At 31.4% G+C, this 19,462-nt stretch overlaps 2 protein-coding genes across 2 annotated transcripts; both read left to right on the top strand.

The window, feature by feature from the left end:
* The first annotated feature begins 937 nt into the window (after positions 1–937).
* Positions 938–9,319, top strand: LOC114409841. Its single transcript, XM_028373473.1, has 13 exons — positions 938–1,377; positions 2,026–2,158; positions 2,603–2,739; positions 3,068–3,269; positions 3,585–3,823; positions 3,929–4,040; positions 4,182–4,323; positions 4,525–4,667; positions 4,842–5,011; positions 5,579–5,875; positions 5,987–6,042; positions 6,789–7,003; positions 7,948–9,319. The coding sequence occupies exons 1-13, from the start codon at positions 1,063–1,065 to the stop codon at positions 9,126–9,128; spliced, it is 3,342 nt and encodes a 1,113-aa protein (XP_028229274.1). The 5' UTR covers positions 938–1,062; the 3' UTR covers positions 9,129–9,319.
* A 4,622-nt stretch (positions 9,320–13,941) lies between these two features.
* LOC114409840 (anthranilate phosphoribosyltransferase, chloroplastic-like) lies at positions 13,942–18,619 on the top strand. Its single transcript, XM_028373471.1, has 10 exons — positions 13,942–14,368; positions 14,438–14,581; positions 14,674–14,835; positions 14,905–14,988; positions 15,729–15,917; positions 16,652–16,742; positions 17,082–17,141; positions 17,290–17,408; positions 18,051–18,185; positions 18,270–18,619. The coding sequence occupies exons 1-10, from the start codon at positions 14,186–14,188 to the stop codon at positions 18,300–18,302; spliced, it is 1,200 nt and encodes a 399-aa protein (XP_028229272.1). The 5' UTR covers positions 13,942–14,185; the 3' UTR covers positions 18,303–18,619.
* Positions 18,620–19,462: the final 843 nt, after the last annotated feature.

Below are 19,462 nucleotides of genomic sequence, written 5' to 3'. Positions count from 1 at the left end.
TTATTTTAATATGTAAATCATTTTTATTCTAATTATATAAATTCATAAAATTTTAATATTTAACTTTTTATGAAACTTACATGTTAATATTTTCGTTTTAACTATAAAAAATTGTTTAGTAAATAAGTTTTTTAATACCAATTATATAAATCAAGAAAATTACATAAATTAATATGTAAATTATTTATCTAAATTTTTTATGTAATTTATAAAAATTATGTACATTTATTTTTATATATAAATAATAAAAATTTGTATTTTAATTATAAAAAGTAATAAATTTTTATTTTTAATTTTTTGGGATTATTTAAATATTATTTTAAATTTAAGTAATTTGTTTATATTACATAAAATAATTTTTATAAAATAATATATATGTTATTTTATGTATTTTTTAAAATTATAATAAAATAAGAACTTCTTTTTATTAATTTATATTAAAATAAAATTTTACAAAAAAATAAATACATGTAAAATGAAATATTAAATATATTTAAATATTAAATATTTTATTTTAATTTATAAATTTTATAATTTGAAAAATTAATAATTTTTTTGTAAAATAATATTTATAAAATTAATTAAATAAAATAAATATGTTAAAAATTTATTATTTTATCTTTAAATAAAAAATTATGAGTTGAAATCCATAATACTTAACCAAGAAAACATTGTTGGTAATATTAGTTGTTTAGTACATATAAAGTTACAGCATATTTTTAATAGAAAACAGAATGATGGAATATTTTGAGTAACAAACAAAGGTAGAGTACTTTTCTATACCTTTTTTTATTTTTCACTCTCCTTTCTCTATCATTGCCATAATTCATAATTACCCGCGACTGTTTTCTATCTTAACTGTTACACGTGCATCTATCTCTTTAATCAATTATTACAACGTTAAAGGTAACGAAATAGAGGATTGTACTTCTTCCTAGCTCATGTACCTACGCTTATCCTTAATGCAATTATCAATGGCCATAGTTCAATTCAAGGCACCTTCTTAAAACAACAACTTCTGTATACCTCTCTCTTACTCTATCTCTATGTATACTCTCTTGCATGCAAAGGCCCTCTTCCCTCTCTTCAAACACTTTCTCCACAATAACAAGAAGTCACTCTTTCACACCTAAGTGGCATCCACTCCTACTTTGTTATAAAATGGCTCTGCTTAGAGTCCCATTTATTTGTTTGCTCTGTTGGGTTTTAGTTTTATCATTGCTGTGTTCCATTACTAAATGTGGTGGTTCTGACGTTCATGTGAAGTTCTTGAAGGCCCCCCATGCATTCTCTCACTCTAAGTCAGCATCATTTGCTTTCCAAGTTATTAACTCTGGTAGTGGGGACCCTTGCTCAAACTGCACCCTCAGTTGCAAGGTTTGTGTGTGTGTGTATTAACTTCTAAGGTCACTTAATTTCGCCAGTAAATATATCATTTTTTGTTGTGAAATGTTAATATATTATTTATTGTTGTTCTTTATTAATGCCAGAGAACCTGCACATGTTATCACCAAATTTATCAATTTCCTGATTAAGATTTAGGAGAGCTTTCTTTTTTTGGGGTGACATGGGAAACATAGTACTTATGTGTGTGCATTTATTTTTTATTTCTTTTTTGGAAATTAGGGGGGGGGGGGGGGGTTTAATAAATTGGGAGATATAAGGTTGGTCAAGTGATTGGCGAAGGTGAAGGGAGGGGGGAGAGGTTGCAGGTTCAAATCCGCCCAACTAACATTTATAACAAAATTAACAAATTAACATTTGTCAATAAAAAAAATTATTTTAGATAAATTGAAAAATTAGGCTGTGTGATGTGGAGATTGGATAGGATAGGATCGTAAACACATGGCGGTCTAGAATCTAGACCATACAAGAATTTATTGGGTTGAGGGTGCAGATTCACTTGACAGATTATCATGTTGTAGTTGACTACTCTGGTATGTTTGTATATAGCACTAGAACTAAAATGCTGGTTCATGGCGTTAGAAGCTATTCTGATTAATCTAAAAAATACCATGTATGCAGCTGGATGATGCGATCACATCAGTGTGCACAAATGGAAAGGTTACATACAAAAGCTTGGAGGATGGAAATCATACTTTTGAAGTCTGCACCAGACATCAAGGACTTGGCTGTGCCACCTATAACTGGACTGTTGGTTAAGAAACCATACTTAATTCCTTATGCTTGTTATCAGTTAATTATCACTTATGGGATTTGGCCCCTTTTAATTGCTGATGTGTTGTTAATGAATTATGTCATGTGTCTTTGGAATGAAAAAAGTTAAGTACAGAGTCTTTTGACTATATAATGTAGTATAAAGTAGAAGAACAATTATGTTTCCAGCTTTACTTAATATTTTATGCCACAAATGTGACTAGCAAGATCTCTTTCCCATTTTGAGTTGGATAATTAATGCATCTCAATGATTAACTAGTTTTTGTTTGCATCTTTGTCACATGGAAAAACAAGTTTACAAAGTCATGGGGATAAGGGAAAGTAGATATATTGCTTGAACTTTCTGTCCGACTGAATTGAGATTCATATAAATTTGTTCTTCATTGAATACCATTTTAATATATCACAGTATTATATTTTTCAGATACTACTCCCCCAACAGCAGATGTTACAGCCTCAGCATCTTTTACAAGTTCTTTAAATGTGTCTGTAAACATATCTTTCACAGAACCCTGTATAGGTGGAGGTGGCTTTGGATGCAAGTCGGTAAATGCCTGCAATGTAAGTAGGTGTCTAACCAAAATTGCTTAGACTTCTCAAATTATGTGTCTATTGAATGGTCAACTAAGACTATATGCAGATTAGGATGTATTAAGATCCCCCAAAACCTGCCATGCAATTTTGCCAAAGAATACGGGATTATGCATACCTGTTTAATCAACAAGAATTTCTTCAAAGCTTTTGTATGCTATTGTTATGGAAAAAGCAAATTCCACATTACTCAGCAAGAAACAATAAAAATACAGGGAGAGAGTTCTGTAAAAAATAGTGATGTGTTAATACAATACTAAATCAATTTTTAACATGCTGCTGTAATATTTCTCTACAGCTTCTTGTCTATGGTGCTGGCCAGGTCATTCCATCTTCCTTTAGAATTATACAGCCAAACCTCACGTATTCTCTTCTTGTTAGTCTATCGTCTACAGTTCAATATGGCCGGGCAATCCTTGTAATGGATAGGAACTTCTGCACTGACCGTGCTGGCAACAGCTTTATGAGAATGCCAAATTCAACTGTTTATATACATTTTGGTGAGTGTATTATTATGTTATATCTTATTGGTAGATATTTGTGTGATTACTTTATGGATAAAAGTCCATGTGCATGTGGTGTTTGTGGCCAAGGATGTTGTACTGTCTTTTATACTGGTGCTTGGTTTTTAATACCATAGAATTTAACATAATGTTATCATTTCTTAGTATTTTAATTGTAATGTTGTTAAGAGTCTTGGAGCTCAGAAGATTTTTATGCATCCTAAATATAAGTAAACTTTACTAAAAAAAACATTTGATATCATTTTTTAATGTTCAAAACTTGATTTCCCCTATGGGCACCATGATCCACAGACAGAAGAAAGGTTTATGTCAACATCAGGACTCATGTACCAGAAGAGCTACTTCAACTTGACAGCGAAACTAGAACAGTACAGGCAACTAATGACCATGATAGGCTAAAGATATATTTGTACTTCTCAGCTCCAGTTCTGAATTCTTCTACAGAAATTTTGAATTCTATCAACATTAGTCAGGGTTCACTTCTTCTAAATAATGCAAAAAGTCTTGGAAATCGTAGATTTGGATTCACGGTTAGTTGATTCGTGGATATGATAAGTTTTAAATGTGTATTTCTTATGATTATTCTAAGTGCATCTCCTCTGCTTACACTTTCTTTTGGCCAATTCTTATTTCAGATTGCTAATATCTCCTCTACTGCTATAATATCAGTTGACTTCAATTCGGAGTCTATAATATCCAGACAAGGGACTCAAGTTTCTCCAATTGCACCAGTTACTTTCCTTTATGGTACATGTTATCCACCAACCAACAAGAAAACACTATTTAGATTTATAATATATATATATATATATTGTTTTCTCAAACCTTTGTCTTGGGAATCTTGACATTCCAATGCTCTTTGCTAACATATCCATGTATGGAATTCAGATATTAAGAGGCCTGCTGTGATGTTGAGTACATATAGCATGAGGACGAGAGAGCACAATCTCCAGATATTAGTTAAATTTGTGAAGCCTGTTTTTGGCTTCAACTCCTCTTGCATATCAATTTCTGGGGGTTTATTAAAAAGGTAAGTACTTTGTAGATGAACATTTTCTTGGATATTGTATAGTATGAAACCACAATAAGGATACAGTGTCTGTTTGTAAATATCTATCTTTCTCCACATGTGTCATTTAAAAATGATTAGTTCCCTGAAATTGAATTATGAGAAAGCCAAATGCAAATTGACCGACTATCTTTTCTCTTGCAACTTTTGTTTTCTGTTTAGTTTCCATGAAATAAGTCGGAGCACATACATGGTTGAGTTACAAGCAGATGATGATCTAGTATTTATTAGTGTTCCTGAGAATGTAACACGAGATGTTGCTGGAAACAAAAATCTAGCTTCCAATTTTCTACAAGTGAGGCACTGTAAGATTTTTTTTTTTTGCTTATTCATTTGTTTTTTGGTGATTGTGTTATTAGTGCTGGTATTATATTTTGTCTGTCTGGTGAACATTCTATTCTTGTATATCATAATATCGTTTTTCCTTTGCATTTATTTCATCCATAATTGTTAACATATTTATGATTTCAATCATGCAGACTCTATGCCTCTCATTTCTTCTGTGGTCTCTGCATTTGCAACTGCTTGTTTTGTGCTGACATCTATTGTTGCGGGCTTTCTTACTATCTCAACTGCAAACCTACAATCTGTTGGTACATTTACAAGATCATCATCTTTCTTGGTCTTGGATCCGGCAAGGAATCTTCTTGTAAGACACCTAACCTGAATCCCGCTGACCAGTTAACATCCCATGAATCCGTATGCAATTTACACATGTTTATGTCTTGAGTTGTTGTTCAAATGGAGAAAAGCTGTAACATACTTAATAGAATATTTTGGTGGAGAAGGTCTCAGACATCATGCTTGACAAAGTATCAAAGGGAGGGAGATAGAGTTCATTAAAAATGAAAAATAAAATGAGGGGGGGGGGGGGGGGGGGGGGAGGGGGAGAGAGAGAGATGGATTTGCACCATTTTAATGACCAGTTTCTCACTAACTCATTGCATTCACTCTACCTTGTCACAAACGACACATAAATTGTAGATTGTAATAAAGTGGTTTTTACATTCAAGGGTAGAGACCTGTGTTTCTTCTTCCTGCATAAAAAATATACATATCTCAACTAACATATAAAATTATTTTCATTTAACATCTTGAACTTTTAGTTTTCTTTCAACTTTGAAAAGTTTTATGCAAATGAAGAAAATGTATTATATTTTTGTATTGATTATGGAGAGAATACATCATTGATAGGATAACTTTGTCAATCATGCAGAGAATTTTGAGCCATATTCAGGTGTTTGCACTATCTAGATGGTTAACAGTTAAATTGCCAGTCGAGTTTTACGAATTTGCCAGACATTTACAATGGACCGTACCCTATTTTCCTGTTCCATGGGAAGCTGAACCTATGAACCTGTTTATGGTAGGCTCTAATCCTTTTGGGAGCTCTAACTTCATCACCAAAGCCCCAGCAACAATCCCAAAGAAGTTCTTGGACAAGAGTTTGAATTTGGCCGCTTCAGTGTATGGATCACCACTTACTTCTTCCGAGTACCTGCAATACTTTGAGGTTAGAACAAGTTGACATGTCTATTAATAGTTCAGAGAAAGTTAGTTTATTTTCTATATTAATGAAAGAGAAAAAAAGTCAAAATTCTTGATTTATTATGTATACTTGCAGAGCGGAAATATGAAACCAGAAGCTGAATATCTTTTGGATTCACAACATTCCGCTGGGTAAGTTATATGTCTCAATATTATAATATTGTACATAGAAAATTAGTGTTTTCATTTGGATACAGAAAGGTTATAATTAGGATACATGGGATAGTAGCAAAGCACTCTTGAACTCACTCTTTTTAACAGAGATGCAGAGTAACCCAAAATTATTTAGTGGAACTCAGATAAACTAATAGTGCTTTGAATAAAAGTGTATCAAACTATTTATTGCCAGAATTCTTGTTAGGATATGATTACTAGAACACCAATACTTTACCATCTTTTGCATGCCTCTACATAAACTGCAATGTTATCTGAAAATTGTCAACTTGGTATATTACATTTTACTTGTCGGCACATGTTTTACTAACCTTCAAAGAGAGAGGTGTAAGAAAAGGTTTGCAAAATAACCATTGCTTCAAAAATTGACTGACAGTGTGTTTAATTAGAGTAAAACAGATATTACAAAATTTAAGTGAAATGAAACGCAAATTTGAGGGAGAAAATATGGTGCATTCAGTAGAATTTTACTCATGATAAGTCAAATTTTATTAAATAAATAGTGAACATATTGATTTGTAATGGTGTGAACTTGATACATTTTTTTTTCATCTATAACAATGAGAAAGGCATTCCATGAGATAAATTAAGAAACACCCTCTGCTTTCGGATTATAATTAGTTTATTGATCAAAAGTTCAAATGCCTCAACAATATTTGCTTACTTATAATTGACTATTAGATTAATTTCTTTTGTTCTTATAGATGGACAGAATTTTATAGAAGCATGTTTTGGTTAGCTGTGATCTGTGGTGGTTTAATGGTTCTGCATGCTTTTCTCCTCATTGTCCTGAAATTTGGGAAGAGAAATTCTGAGAAGGATAAAATACATGGAGCACTCACATTCCCTAGATTTGAAATGTTTCTTATATTTCTTGCACTACCTAATGTTTGCAAGTCCTCTGGTGTGCTTCTTCAAGGTAATCCATAATCATAATGTTATTATTTGTCACCAAACCATTTTTTTTGGACATATGCGATATATAAAAGTTGTTTCAAACCATTAGTGGCGTCAACCACATTAGAGTGTTTTATGAAGCATGGGTTGGTGGTCCTTCTAATTTGATCTAGTTCAATAGTTTTCCTCTTATGCTATAAATTAAGCATGATATTGGTGGTGTTCCTGGGGCTACTTCTTTTTTCTTCAAATGGATATAGTCATAAGTATCTGATCCTTATCCAAAGCACCTGATAATGTTGCTTATTCAGGAAAAACTCTGCTGGTCATTCATTTCTTTTATTATCATCCTATTATCCCACCATGCAAACAGTAATTAGTGTTATTATTACATATGTCATCTATTTTATTATACAACAGCATTATAGAAGAGTTAGATTTGACAAGCCTTCCTATGGATGCTTGAGTCAAAGTTCGTAGTTAATAGCTTTTAAGAAGAAGGAAATGTGTGATGCAAAATCGAGAAAATTACAGGGTTGAGATGCAAAGAAGGAAGGTGCCTTTCTTCCTTATGAAAAAAATCTAAACTGATAACTAAAGAGTTTATAGCTCCTGTTTTCCTTTGTTTGCATGCTACCTATACTAGATATCTTCCCTCTTATGAGTTGATCCCACGTTAATTTAATCCTTCTAATTTGATTTCTCCCAGTTTTAATATATAGTTCATGACAATGTATTCATTTGTTTTTTGATGAATGTTCTCCTCACAAGAAAAGATGGGTCTTTATTCTCCATGTTATGTAAAGGATAATAGAAAAATGAGAAAAACATAACTGCTGTAAGATGATTTCATTTATATGCTTTCAATCTTTATTGCAAGGTTACTTGTTCATCTTCAGAAGTTCAAAACCTCTTGATTACACAATTATTAGGTTTAATTTTTCTGTTTTGCATGTATGGCCTTAGGGGGGTCTCCTTCTGGATTGGCAGTTGGAATTCTACTGTTGGTTTTTGTGGGCACTGTTCTTCTAGCTTTGTTCATGTTCCTCTCTATTGGAATCACATTTGGAAAACTACTTCAATATAAGGAAGTTCATCAAGAAGGTGAGACATTTCACTGGTACCAAGAGCTTGTGAGAGTAACTCTGGGGCCAGGTAAAAGAGGCCAGTGGACATGGAAAGAACAACCTAAATCTGTTAATCTAACCATCTTTGGACCACTGTTTGAAGACTTAAGAGGCCCTCCTAAGTACATGCTTTCACAGATAGCTGGTGGCAGCGGCAATCCTCCGAGTCAAAGAGACTGCATCATTGCCTCTGATGATGAAACAGAAGATGCAGAAGCACCTTTCATTCAAAAGTTGTTTGGCATTCTTAGGATATACTACGTGTTCCTTGAATCCATAAGACGTGTCTCATTGGGAATTTTGGCAGGTCTCTTTGTTCTGACTCAGCCATCTAAGAGTCCGGTGATTATCGTGCTGTCCATGACCTCTTTTCAGCTATTCTTCATGCTGCTAAAGAAGCCTTTTATAAAGAAAAGGGTTCAGTTAGTGGAGATTATCTCACTCGCCTGTGAAGTTACTTTATTTGCTACTTGTTTAGTCCTCTTGAAGAAGGACATTTCTGTGAGTGCTGAGACTAAGTATGGAATTTTTATGCTTGTGCTGTTCCTAATAGGGTATTGTGCACAGATCACTAATGAATGGTATGCTTTATATATCCAAGCAAAGATGCTGGACCCTGAGGAAAAATCACTCTTGACAGGTTTGAAAAATGCCTCCATTGGGTTTCTTTTGTATTTTGTCCCTCAAAAGTGCATCAAAGATTTGGAAAAGAGGTTACCACAAAATGACAATGTGAATGAAGAGCCTAGAGACACTGCTTCGGGCGCTGACAGATCCAGGCGCTCGAGTAGCAGGAGCTCAGGTACACCTGATGGAGCATGGTTGAAACAACTAAGGGGATTTGCAAAGTCTAGCTTCGGTAGGGAAAGAAGTGGAACTAGAAATGATCCTTCTACTAGTGGCACTACTGGATGGAGTGGGTTATGGGGAAACAAAAGGAGTGGGAGCTCATCTTCTGAGTTCAAGTCAAAATCAAGTTCATTGTACAAAGATTTGGAAGCCATTTTTGCTTCCAAGTGAAATTAAGTCATACAGAAAATAGTTAGATTTGTATGTAATTTAAAACAATTTGCAGCTTACTGTAATAATTGTACGCGGATTTGCCATCCATTCCAATTAACTTGTTTGTCGTGTCTAGATGATCTACCATTCTTTCTATTGTATTTGCATATTATGAAGTTTGCTATGCTACATGCACGCACACGCCAAAATAAGTCATTTTGCATTTCTCTCTGAAAATTGTCAATAAATCCTACATTTAAATACTATACAAATGCAACTTTTAAGTGGTTTAAATCATCAAAAATTGTATTTTAGACATAACAAATATTATTTAGCGATTCCACACGTCTACAAATGCTTGCCACGTTAGCCTAGTCAGTAACAAAAATTATTGAGAGGGACGAAAGTAAAAAATTTCTTATAAATAAAGACTAATTTCACAAATTAGAAAAACGTAGGGACCAAGATCATTGTTAAAAAAATACAATGATTAATAATACATTTTTATCTAAAAGTACTTTTATATCATAATTTAAATTCTGACAAAAAAATTATAATTTAAATTATTCATCATAAATCTAAAACATAATTAAGTATTTAAAATTATTTACTTATCATAAAATTTAATTATATTATAATTTATATATTTAAAATATATATATCTTATTTATAATGCACATAATAGTTTCAATTCAAATAAATAAAAAATATATTAATAGTATAAGTGGGAATGTAAATTTATACATAAAAAAAGTTATTTTTGTCTTGAAAGTATAAGGATGTGACCAAGAGGGTCGGTGGTACGATTTTGTTCAGCAGTTTTTAGACAAACAGTCATGAGAGCCAAACACAAAATAAAGAGGTTATTTGATTCAATTTAAATATACATTAAATTTTAACCAAATCAAACCAATCTTAATTTATAAATTTATAAATTTTGTGGTTTGATTTGGTTTGATTTTCCAATTTTATACTCTTTTAATATATTATCTTAATTTAAAATCTATTAATTAAACTTACATAATATTAAATTTTGTTTTATCATATTTTAGTTATAAATTATTATTTTTACTTCTATTTAGCATTAATATAAAATGACATTACTAACTATTTTTGTAACATAATAGTAATTTGTATATCACTTGATATTTAACACTATTTTTTTAATAATATTAGCATTTTTTAACATATGATTGTAAAATATACATCTTGATTATAAAATCAAGGGAAAATAATAAATATTTAATAATTATTATTAATTAGCACTATAAAAATCAATATAATTATAACATGTAGCTTGTTTGATTTTTTATAACAAGATCGGAAATCAAACCAAATCGCGAAAAATATGTGGTGTTTAAATTTTTTATTTTATGATTTTTTTATTTAAGTGATTTATGATCTTTTTAATCAATTTGGCGATTACAAACAATTTGGTTCGATTTTGAACATCCTAACTATGACAATTTAGTCTTGAAAATAAAAATTCTAAGTTAGTTTGAGTAGAATAAAAAGTGTCATAATTAAATTTTAACTTTAAGGAGATATTTGGTAGGAGATAAATTTTTTATTTCTCGGGAATCGTGGGTTAGGAAATTTAGACATGGTTTGGGGTGATTTTTAGTTTTGATTTTTGAAATTTTTAGAATTCACAACAGTTTTTAATTTTAGTTTAAATTTTCGTAAACCAGTTTATAAAATATAATTAATTTCAAAATAAACTCATTTTGTTTATATCACATTAAAATTACTTTAAGAGTGTTTTTGTCTATTTGAGATTAAAATGATAATTTATTTTGTACTATTAATTTCAATAGTTAGCATCTAATTTAATTAATTTTTATATTTTAAATTATTTTAAATATTTTTTTATCAATTATAACATTATAAAATTAATAATTTTTTTATTTACAATATAACGGTAAAAGAATTAAATTATTTTATTATTTCATAGTTTAAAATTTAAAATATATAGACAAATGAAAATTTTAGTTTTACCGTTTTTTTATAATACAAAATTTTAAAAATTATTATCCTAGTTTTTAAGATGATAAGTTAAAAACAAAATTTAAATATTAAATATATATTTGTATATCATTTGACATTTATTTATTAGTTAACTTATCATTTACTTTTTAACTTTTCAACTCCTAATTTATACCTTTTAACCTTTTAAATAACTTTTAAACCTTTCAGCTAACTTATCACTTTAGTTTATTAATCATAACCTTAGATACAAATGAAATCTCTTCTCCGACTTCATTTTTCATCTATATGATTCAAGTCTAATATATTTTTTTTATTAGTGGGTCTATAATGTCTTATTTAAAGTATTTGATCCCAAATTTTTGTTGGACTAATGTAATATCGGTACACCTTTTTATGATTTAAATATGAAAAAGTATTAAATGAGAAATGTTTTTTAAACTTAAGGTTAATTGAAAATATATGATGTAAATATAATATTTTTTGGTGAAACATATATATTACTATATCCATTTTTTATTTTTAAATATGGGTAAATATGAATTTTAGTGAAACATATATATAAGTGAGTAAATTACAACAATACTCTCTGAGTTTTTATCAAATATGACTCTATCTTTATTGATTTTTTTATACTAACTCCCTTTTAAGTTTGAAAATATTATACCAACACTTTCTTATATTTTTTAAAATATTACACTGACATAAAAAAAAATAAAGAATGCTTGTATAATTACACAAAATTTTAAGAGATGTTACTATAATTTGTTCAAATATATATTACTAATTTATATATACTAATTTACAAATAATAAATATATTTGCAATTTGGCTCTCCGTTTATGTTATGTACTATGTATAACTTTCATTCTAAGTAAAGCCATTAGCTCAGTTATAAATATTTTATTTTTTTCTTTTAAAAAAATATACATTAAATGCAATCTAAGAGAAAGAGAGATACTTTTCATTACTAATTAAAAGTTAAATATTAAATGATTTTTCATTTGAAATATAATAAATATTTTCTTTTTTATTGAACATAAAAATATACAATAAGTGCAATCTAAAAAAATAAAGAGGCACTTCTTGATTCTTTATATTTTAAAAAATATTAGAAAAAGAAGAGAAAAAAGTTAAATAAAATATAAGACTGGACAATTAACTCCGTAGTATTTATTTAATAAAAAATTAAAATAAAAATGTCCATTAAAAATATACTCTAATTACTAAAATAAACCCTATTTTTAATTAATTAACTAACACCAAAACAAGTTAAGGAAAATCTGAGTATCGTACATAAAAAATGTTATGCATGTGATGCGACAACGGGGAGCAGGTGCCATGATTAAGTAAACGACAACGTCATTTAATTAATTTTAAAATTATGCTTATAATCTTTAATTATTATTTTTACTGAAGACTTTAAATAATTAACAGTTTAAAAATCAGTAATAAATTATTAGAATGACAATAGATGGACCCTAATATCAATGTAGGACACCGTACATTTTCATTAATTTTCAACGACAAAAATAATAACAAAATTAATTATACTCATACATCTGGTTTTTCTTCTATCTTATTTCTCTTTTTTAAATTGCTTTTATGTTCTTTTTTTTTTACATAAATAAGTTTATGGCTTCTCGTTAATAATCAAATAAAAATCCAAAAAGGAAAATAAGAAAAGGTGATGTATTTGATTCCTCCTTACTAATAAAAAATTAATAAATTAACCATTAATATTTATTAATAAAAAAAAAATAATACAAGAGTGAAGATGATTAACTACAAAACATGAAAACTAGATAAAGATGATGCAACTCTAAAAAGAGCATGAACCATTGACTTGTCTTCTAACAAAATTAACCTTAAAAAACATTGATGGAAAGACAAAAAAACATGATATTCCAGAATAAGGAATCCTAGGAGTCATCCGACCCATGCTGATATAAAGACCAAATTAACCAAATTTAGGTTGAATCTTTAAATAAACTGACAACAACATTACACTTCAACATACCATTATGTGGAGCTCTCTAACGATCCTAGACTGTCACGATAAAAGTAAATATTAGTAATCACATAAATCATATTTATATTTTTAAATATATAATTTAGATGTATTAGTTTTTTAATCTTTAATAATAAAAAGAATATGCATATATATACAAATAATCTCAAACGTTTAATTAATAATATATCAGTTTCAATGTTCAAATTATGAAAATATTTTTTTTTACATTGATAATAATAATAATAGAAATTATACTCTTAATTAATTAATAATGCATTTTAGTCAAGGTATATCAATATCTTACATTAATTAAATTTTTTAATATGTGCATTGACTTTAATAATAGTTTTAAAATGAAAAGAATATATGTTTGCCTTCTGTATTTGGTACATATATGTTAAGGGACATGGAATATAATATTCTTTTCTTAATTGCAATTTTTATTCCAACTTTTATATTTTAATAAATTTTATCTACTATAAATTAATTTGATGTATTTTACACTAATTTTTATAAAAAAAAGTACAATTTTTTTCTCCTGTCATTTGTCCCTTAATTATCCGTTAATAAGCAAAAAAAAATAGAATAAAATTCATCTAAAAATAAATGAAAAATAAAAAATTGGAGATAAAATATACAAAAAAAAATAAAGAGTAAAAAGTTCAATTATGTTGGAATTATAATTACCAAAATAAAATTTGTAAGTTTCTAAAAATTATGGAGGTAAATTTGACGAAGTGCCTGGGGTTCATGAATGAAAATTGAGTTGAGAAAATTAACCTTATAAAAAGAAATTGGAGTAAATAAAGCCAAATAAATCCGTCCTCTCAAAAAAGATCCCCATTTGTTTATCCCCTATCTTTACTTTCCTTCCATAGAAAGGAATCAAGATTTTTCCCAATAAACTATGGGTGGCATCTCACAAATCACCTGCTGATTTTGCTGCCATTTCGAGAGGGGACGAACGAGACAGCAACATATCATCTCCGACCAAATCCCGTTCCTTCAGGCAGTGTTCATTTCTCTGCCCCTCACTTACTTATTCACTCCCAACTCCAAAACCATCATCGTCAATATGGCACAAGCACACGCTCTCTTTTCTCCTTTCAATCCTCGCCTTCTTCCTTCTTCCTCCCCCATTCTCCGACGCCGTTTCTTTTCCCTTCCAATTTCTCCGTTAACTCACCGGACCGTGATTGCCTCCGAAAACGTCGCCGTTTCGCCTGATGCCGCCTCGTCTACTCACTCTCTCCCCCAGGTCTTCAATTCCTTATTCTTTTTTATTTCCATTCATTGAAACTGAAATTGAAAACGCCGTGCGTAGCAGGTGATTGAAACCCTGATTTCCGGAGTGGATTTATCGGAGGAGGAAGCCGAAGCGTGTCTCAACTTGCTGCTGCACGAACCAAACGAGGCCTTAATCAGCGCCCTTCTCGTGCTTCTCAGAGCCAAAGGAGAGACCTATGAAGAAGTAAGTAGTAGTAACCTTTGTTCTGATGCAAGCAAAGTTTCAGTTTTCTCAAATTGATTCAAATGTGTTTTTTTGTTTTCGTGGATTACTAGGTTGTGGGGTTGGCGAGGGCAATGTTTAAACACGCGACGAAGGTGGAGGGTTTGGACGATGTGGTGGACATCGTGGGAACCGGAGGGGACGGTGCCAACACGGTCAACATTTCGACCGGTGCTTCGATTCTTGCCGCGGCTTGCGGTGCCAGAGTTGCAAAGGTCTGTGTGTGTTATTTGCAGTGTGTGAATTGAAATGATGTGATTGAAACAATGGTGATCTATTTGCAGCAAGGGAGCCGTTCCAGTTCTTCTGCGTGTGGGAGTGCCGATGTGTTGGAAGCTTTGGGAGTGGTCATTGACTTAGGTCCACAGGTTAGTTCAAAATATCAATTGCAAACTTGAGTCTTGATGACCACATTGGGATCTATTTGTTCACAGCCACAATTGTGTCGGCAATGTACTAGGGGTTTGGTTTTGGAGTCACAATGGCTACATTGCGACCATTTGTCCACAACCACAATTTTTTTAGGTTGTTGTTCTGGGAGTAATCTATGCTTGTTGATATTTGATGCAAACCTTTGCTATGCATTTCATTGAGGTGATACGATACGATACAATAACCCCAATTGGAGAACAATACTAAAGTACCTGGGGAAATGCATCCGTGTTTTGTCCTGTTTTTTAATATCAAAGATCGTGAAAAAGCCTCAAGTGTGACCACCACTCCAGTTCAAAACCTTGCAAATTACATTTAACAATGCTATTCTCTCTGTTAATTTTGAAATTGAGATTTTCCAATACTGCAGTGTATTTCTGGTTAACTGCAGAAAATAATAGTGGTGAGCTTGTTGGTTATTTTGCCTTAATATATAAAGGAGGATGGTTAATCTCTAATGTTTTAGGTTTTGTATGTGTATGTGTGTGTCTCCACCAATAGCATTTGTTGAACAGAAATTATTATTGATAGATGTGTTTGGTAATTTTTTTTGCGTGTTTTTGCAAATTAGGGGGTGAAGAGGTGTGTGGATGAAGCACCGATAGCATTTGTTGAACAGAAATTATTATTGATAGATGTGTTTGGTAATTTTTTTTTGCGTGTTTTTGCAAATTAGGGGGTGAAGAGGTGTGTGGATGAAGCTGGGATGGGGTTTATGATGTCTACAAAGTATCACCCATCAATGAAGATTGTCAGGCCTGTAAGAAAGAAGCTAAAGATAAAAACTATATTCAATATATTGGGTCCAATGTTGAATCCAGCACATGCACCTTTTGCCGTTGTTGGAGTATACACAGAGGACTTGGTAAGTTTTGTCATACATATTTGATCGGTTATGTATTAACATAATCTTACTGGAAGTGACTTTCCTTTCACTCTATATCATACATGCAGTGTGATCTTTGCAAGTTTTTAGAAAGCAAAAATTTTGAATTAAGGATAGAATATCTAATAAAGAATGGATAATATATAAAAGTTCTACTTGGTCTAACATGTGCAGTGTGAAGATTGATAATTTTGAAGCAGGTTGGATTTTGAATTGGTTTACATTGAAATTTTATCTGTGTACAAGTTCAACCCTTTTCCATAGTATCAGCTTAATTTAGTCTTTTTTTCTGCTTTATACCATAAACATTTGGTATGTCAAGAACCTGAACTCTGTCTCCTGGTTTTTTCCTTCACAATCTTTTTGTTTTGTAGCCTTCTAAAGATCTCTATAACCAATTGGTTGAATTTTCATCCCTAGAGATTGTCTCTGCTCAAATTAAACCTTATAAACTGCCTAGACTCATCCTGTTCAACTGAAGAATTTTACTACAAACTGAATTTGACATGTTTTAATGGGGAACTTTATTTGACAAATTAACATTATGGATTATGCAGTTTTTCATACACTTATTCCCCAGACATTTGTTTTTGTTTCTTACCTTTGTATCTTTTCCTTGAGAAAAAAAAGAAGACAGACTAACTGTTTCTGCCTTTCTCCATCTATCATCTATGTCATCCCTAATAAGCTTTTTTTCATGGTCTTATGAATAGGTCCTTAAAATGGCCAAAGCACTCAATAGATTTGGCATGAAACGAGCCTTAGTTGTCCACTCTGAAGGTTTGGATGAAATGAGTCCTCTTGGTAAGATCTCAAGCTTGTTTTTGCATCTGGAAATAATTTTTTTAAGTTATATGTATGTGAAGCCTAGTTTGGATAAACTTCTCCACAAGAGCCTATGGGTGAAGAAATAGGGAGGTAAAATGTATCAAACTTCTCCTATTACAAGTTAAAGTAAGGTTATGTACTTCAACTTTTGAAAAAGTTGGATGAGAGAACTTCTAAAAAAGTTATGAGAGAAGGTTGATTCATTTTATTACCTTTTTTTCTCCTCTGATAAGTGCTTGTTGAGAAGTTTATCCAAATTAGACCTAAATCTGATTGGAGTGGTCCTTTCTGATCTCTTGTGTGCATTTCATGCAGGACCTGGTATAGTGCTTGATGTTATGGCTGACAGGGTTGATAAGTTTGCATTTGATCCCTGTAAGCTTATTAATCTATGGTTTTATCTGTTTTTGTTATGTAGTAAATTAATATAGCTCACATGCTACTAATTGGGTGCCATAATGGATCTTTTATTGGATATGCATATTTGAATGGACTCTTTATATCAGATTGTTTATTGGAACAGTGGAGTTTGGCATTCCACGGTGCAATATTGAAAGCTTAAAAGGTGGTGGTCCAGAATACAATGCAGAGGTTTTGAAGCGTGTTCTAGGTGGAGAGAGAGGGCCAATTGCAGATGCTTTGGTGAGTATCTTTTCTCTTCTTTGTTGTTTTAACTATTTCTAGGAGCTGAGAGGATGATATCTTTGTGTTAAGTCATGGGAAGGTGCTGGCCTTGGAATGAAAAATATAAATTATGCTTTTAATGTTACTTCAATTGGGATTCTATGAATTTTCGGTTGAGATGGAACTTGTTCCCTTCTTAGTCTGGCTTTGTTACATTCAAATTTTGAGCAAATTATTTTGTTTCTAACCTTCATATTTTGTTATGACCTTGTACATCTGATTCTAAGTTCTAACCATGGAATCATGCCAATAAACCTACCTTGAAAGTTTTTTTTTTTCAATATTTTTTTTACCAGAATAGAACATTTTGCATCTTAGCTAGCCAATTGAAAGTTGACCTGTTGATGAAATACGAACACAAGCTGTTTGTGTCTATAATTTTCCGTCACCCCTGAGTAGAATGTATGCATAATGCTGTTGTACTGCAATCCATCTAGGGACATTTTTTTTTTCATATCAATTTGTCCCGGTGAAATATGGAAATTCATATTATGTCCTGCATAATATTTTGATATTTGTATACTGTAAAACTTGACTCATTTTTTATGAATGTATTTGTCTCTTAATTAAGACATTTTCATTGTAAAAAAAAAATGTTAGATTCTCAATGCCGCAGCAGCTCTCTTAGTCAGTGGCTGTGTAAGTAACCTAGCTGAAGGGGTTTCTGTGGCACGTGAAACACAACAATCAGGAAAGGCTCTGAAAACACTCAACCTGTTGAAGGATGTCTCAAATGTGAGTTAAATTGGATGCTGCACCTATTCCTTGTATTCCAATCTTGTGTTGGCTAACTTTCTTTTGTCTCTTTTGTTATTGCAGAACATCAAAGATGAGTTGGGCATGGATGCCTGAATTGTTTTGTGGCCCAGGTTGTGAGTTTTGTAAACTTGATTCAAACAAGAGGAGCTTGGAAGGCCTCATATAGTACATGTATTATTAAAGAGATGTACAAAAATAATTTAATTTATTATTGTAAAATTATTTACCCTTCAGTACTGTGCAAAAAGGTTTTAGAATTAGTTAAGAAGGATTATAATTTGTTTTCATTTATCATGTCACTTGACAAAGTGACATAGGAAATGGATTTTTTTATCTGAAAAAAGATTGAGATTCGATGTAAGATTTCATGGACCAATTGTTGCAAAAAGTTATTTCATGGTTTCCAGTTCTATGCTTAGAAAGTTGAATGATGTGTTTGGTGTAAAAAAGGGTAAAAATTGTGATATAGGATGTGTAGAAATAAGTGAAAAATAAAGTGTAAATGAGTGACTGAGTAGGAACAGAAAATGGGTGAAAATGAGGGTGGATGGAAATAATTTTCTGTTCAGCGGCTTTCAGTCATGTCCATGGTTGTTAAACTCGCGATTTAAATCGTAAAATCGTACGATTTTACAATTCTATTAAGGTTTAACGAGTTAAATCGGAAGCAGAATCGAAAATAGAGTAGACTTGTCTGATTTAACGTAGACTCGGGCGAGTTTGGATAGATTCGTGAGTCTGCTCCGAGTCCGTGGGTTTACGAAAACCCGAAACGGCGTTGTACGAAAGCCCCCTGAAAATGATTCTCGCAACCCTGTCTACTCACTCACTTTGTCTTGTTCAAGTTTGGTTTGGGTGCTGAGCTACTCGCGTCGTGGTGGTCCTCATCATCGCTATCGTGCTGGACTGTTGGTCCTCGTCATCGCAGAAGATTGAAACTTGAAAGCCCTCATTTCATGACTTAGCTCCAAGCTTTGGTGAATGAAGTGAATTTTATGCATGTTAGAGTCTTCTTAATTTTCTTTTTAGAAAAACAATTAATATTCCTTTCCAGATTCTTGAATGAGTCTTCCATTGTTGCATAATTTTAGCAGAATTGTTTCTTATGTACACTCTTTTCTCTGTTGAGAAGCATAATCGTATCTGTCATAATTGTCTTTCTGACCAACCTTTAAACACTATATAACGTGCCACCGATTCTTGATTCTTCAACATTTTGCGCTACCTTCTCTCTACTGCCACTGCAGGAGGGC

Source organism: Glycine soja, chromosome 4 (genome assembly GCF_004193775.1).
Source record: "Glycine soja cultivar W05 chromosome 4, ASM419377v2, whole genome shotgun sequence".
NCBI lineage: Eukaryota > Viridiplantae > Streptophyta > Magnoliopsida > Fabales > Fabaceae > Glycine > Glycine soja.
Note: the sequence above shows the minus strand (reverse complement) of the source record. Positions and strands in the feature narration are given on the sequence as shown.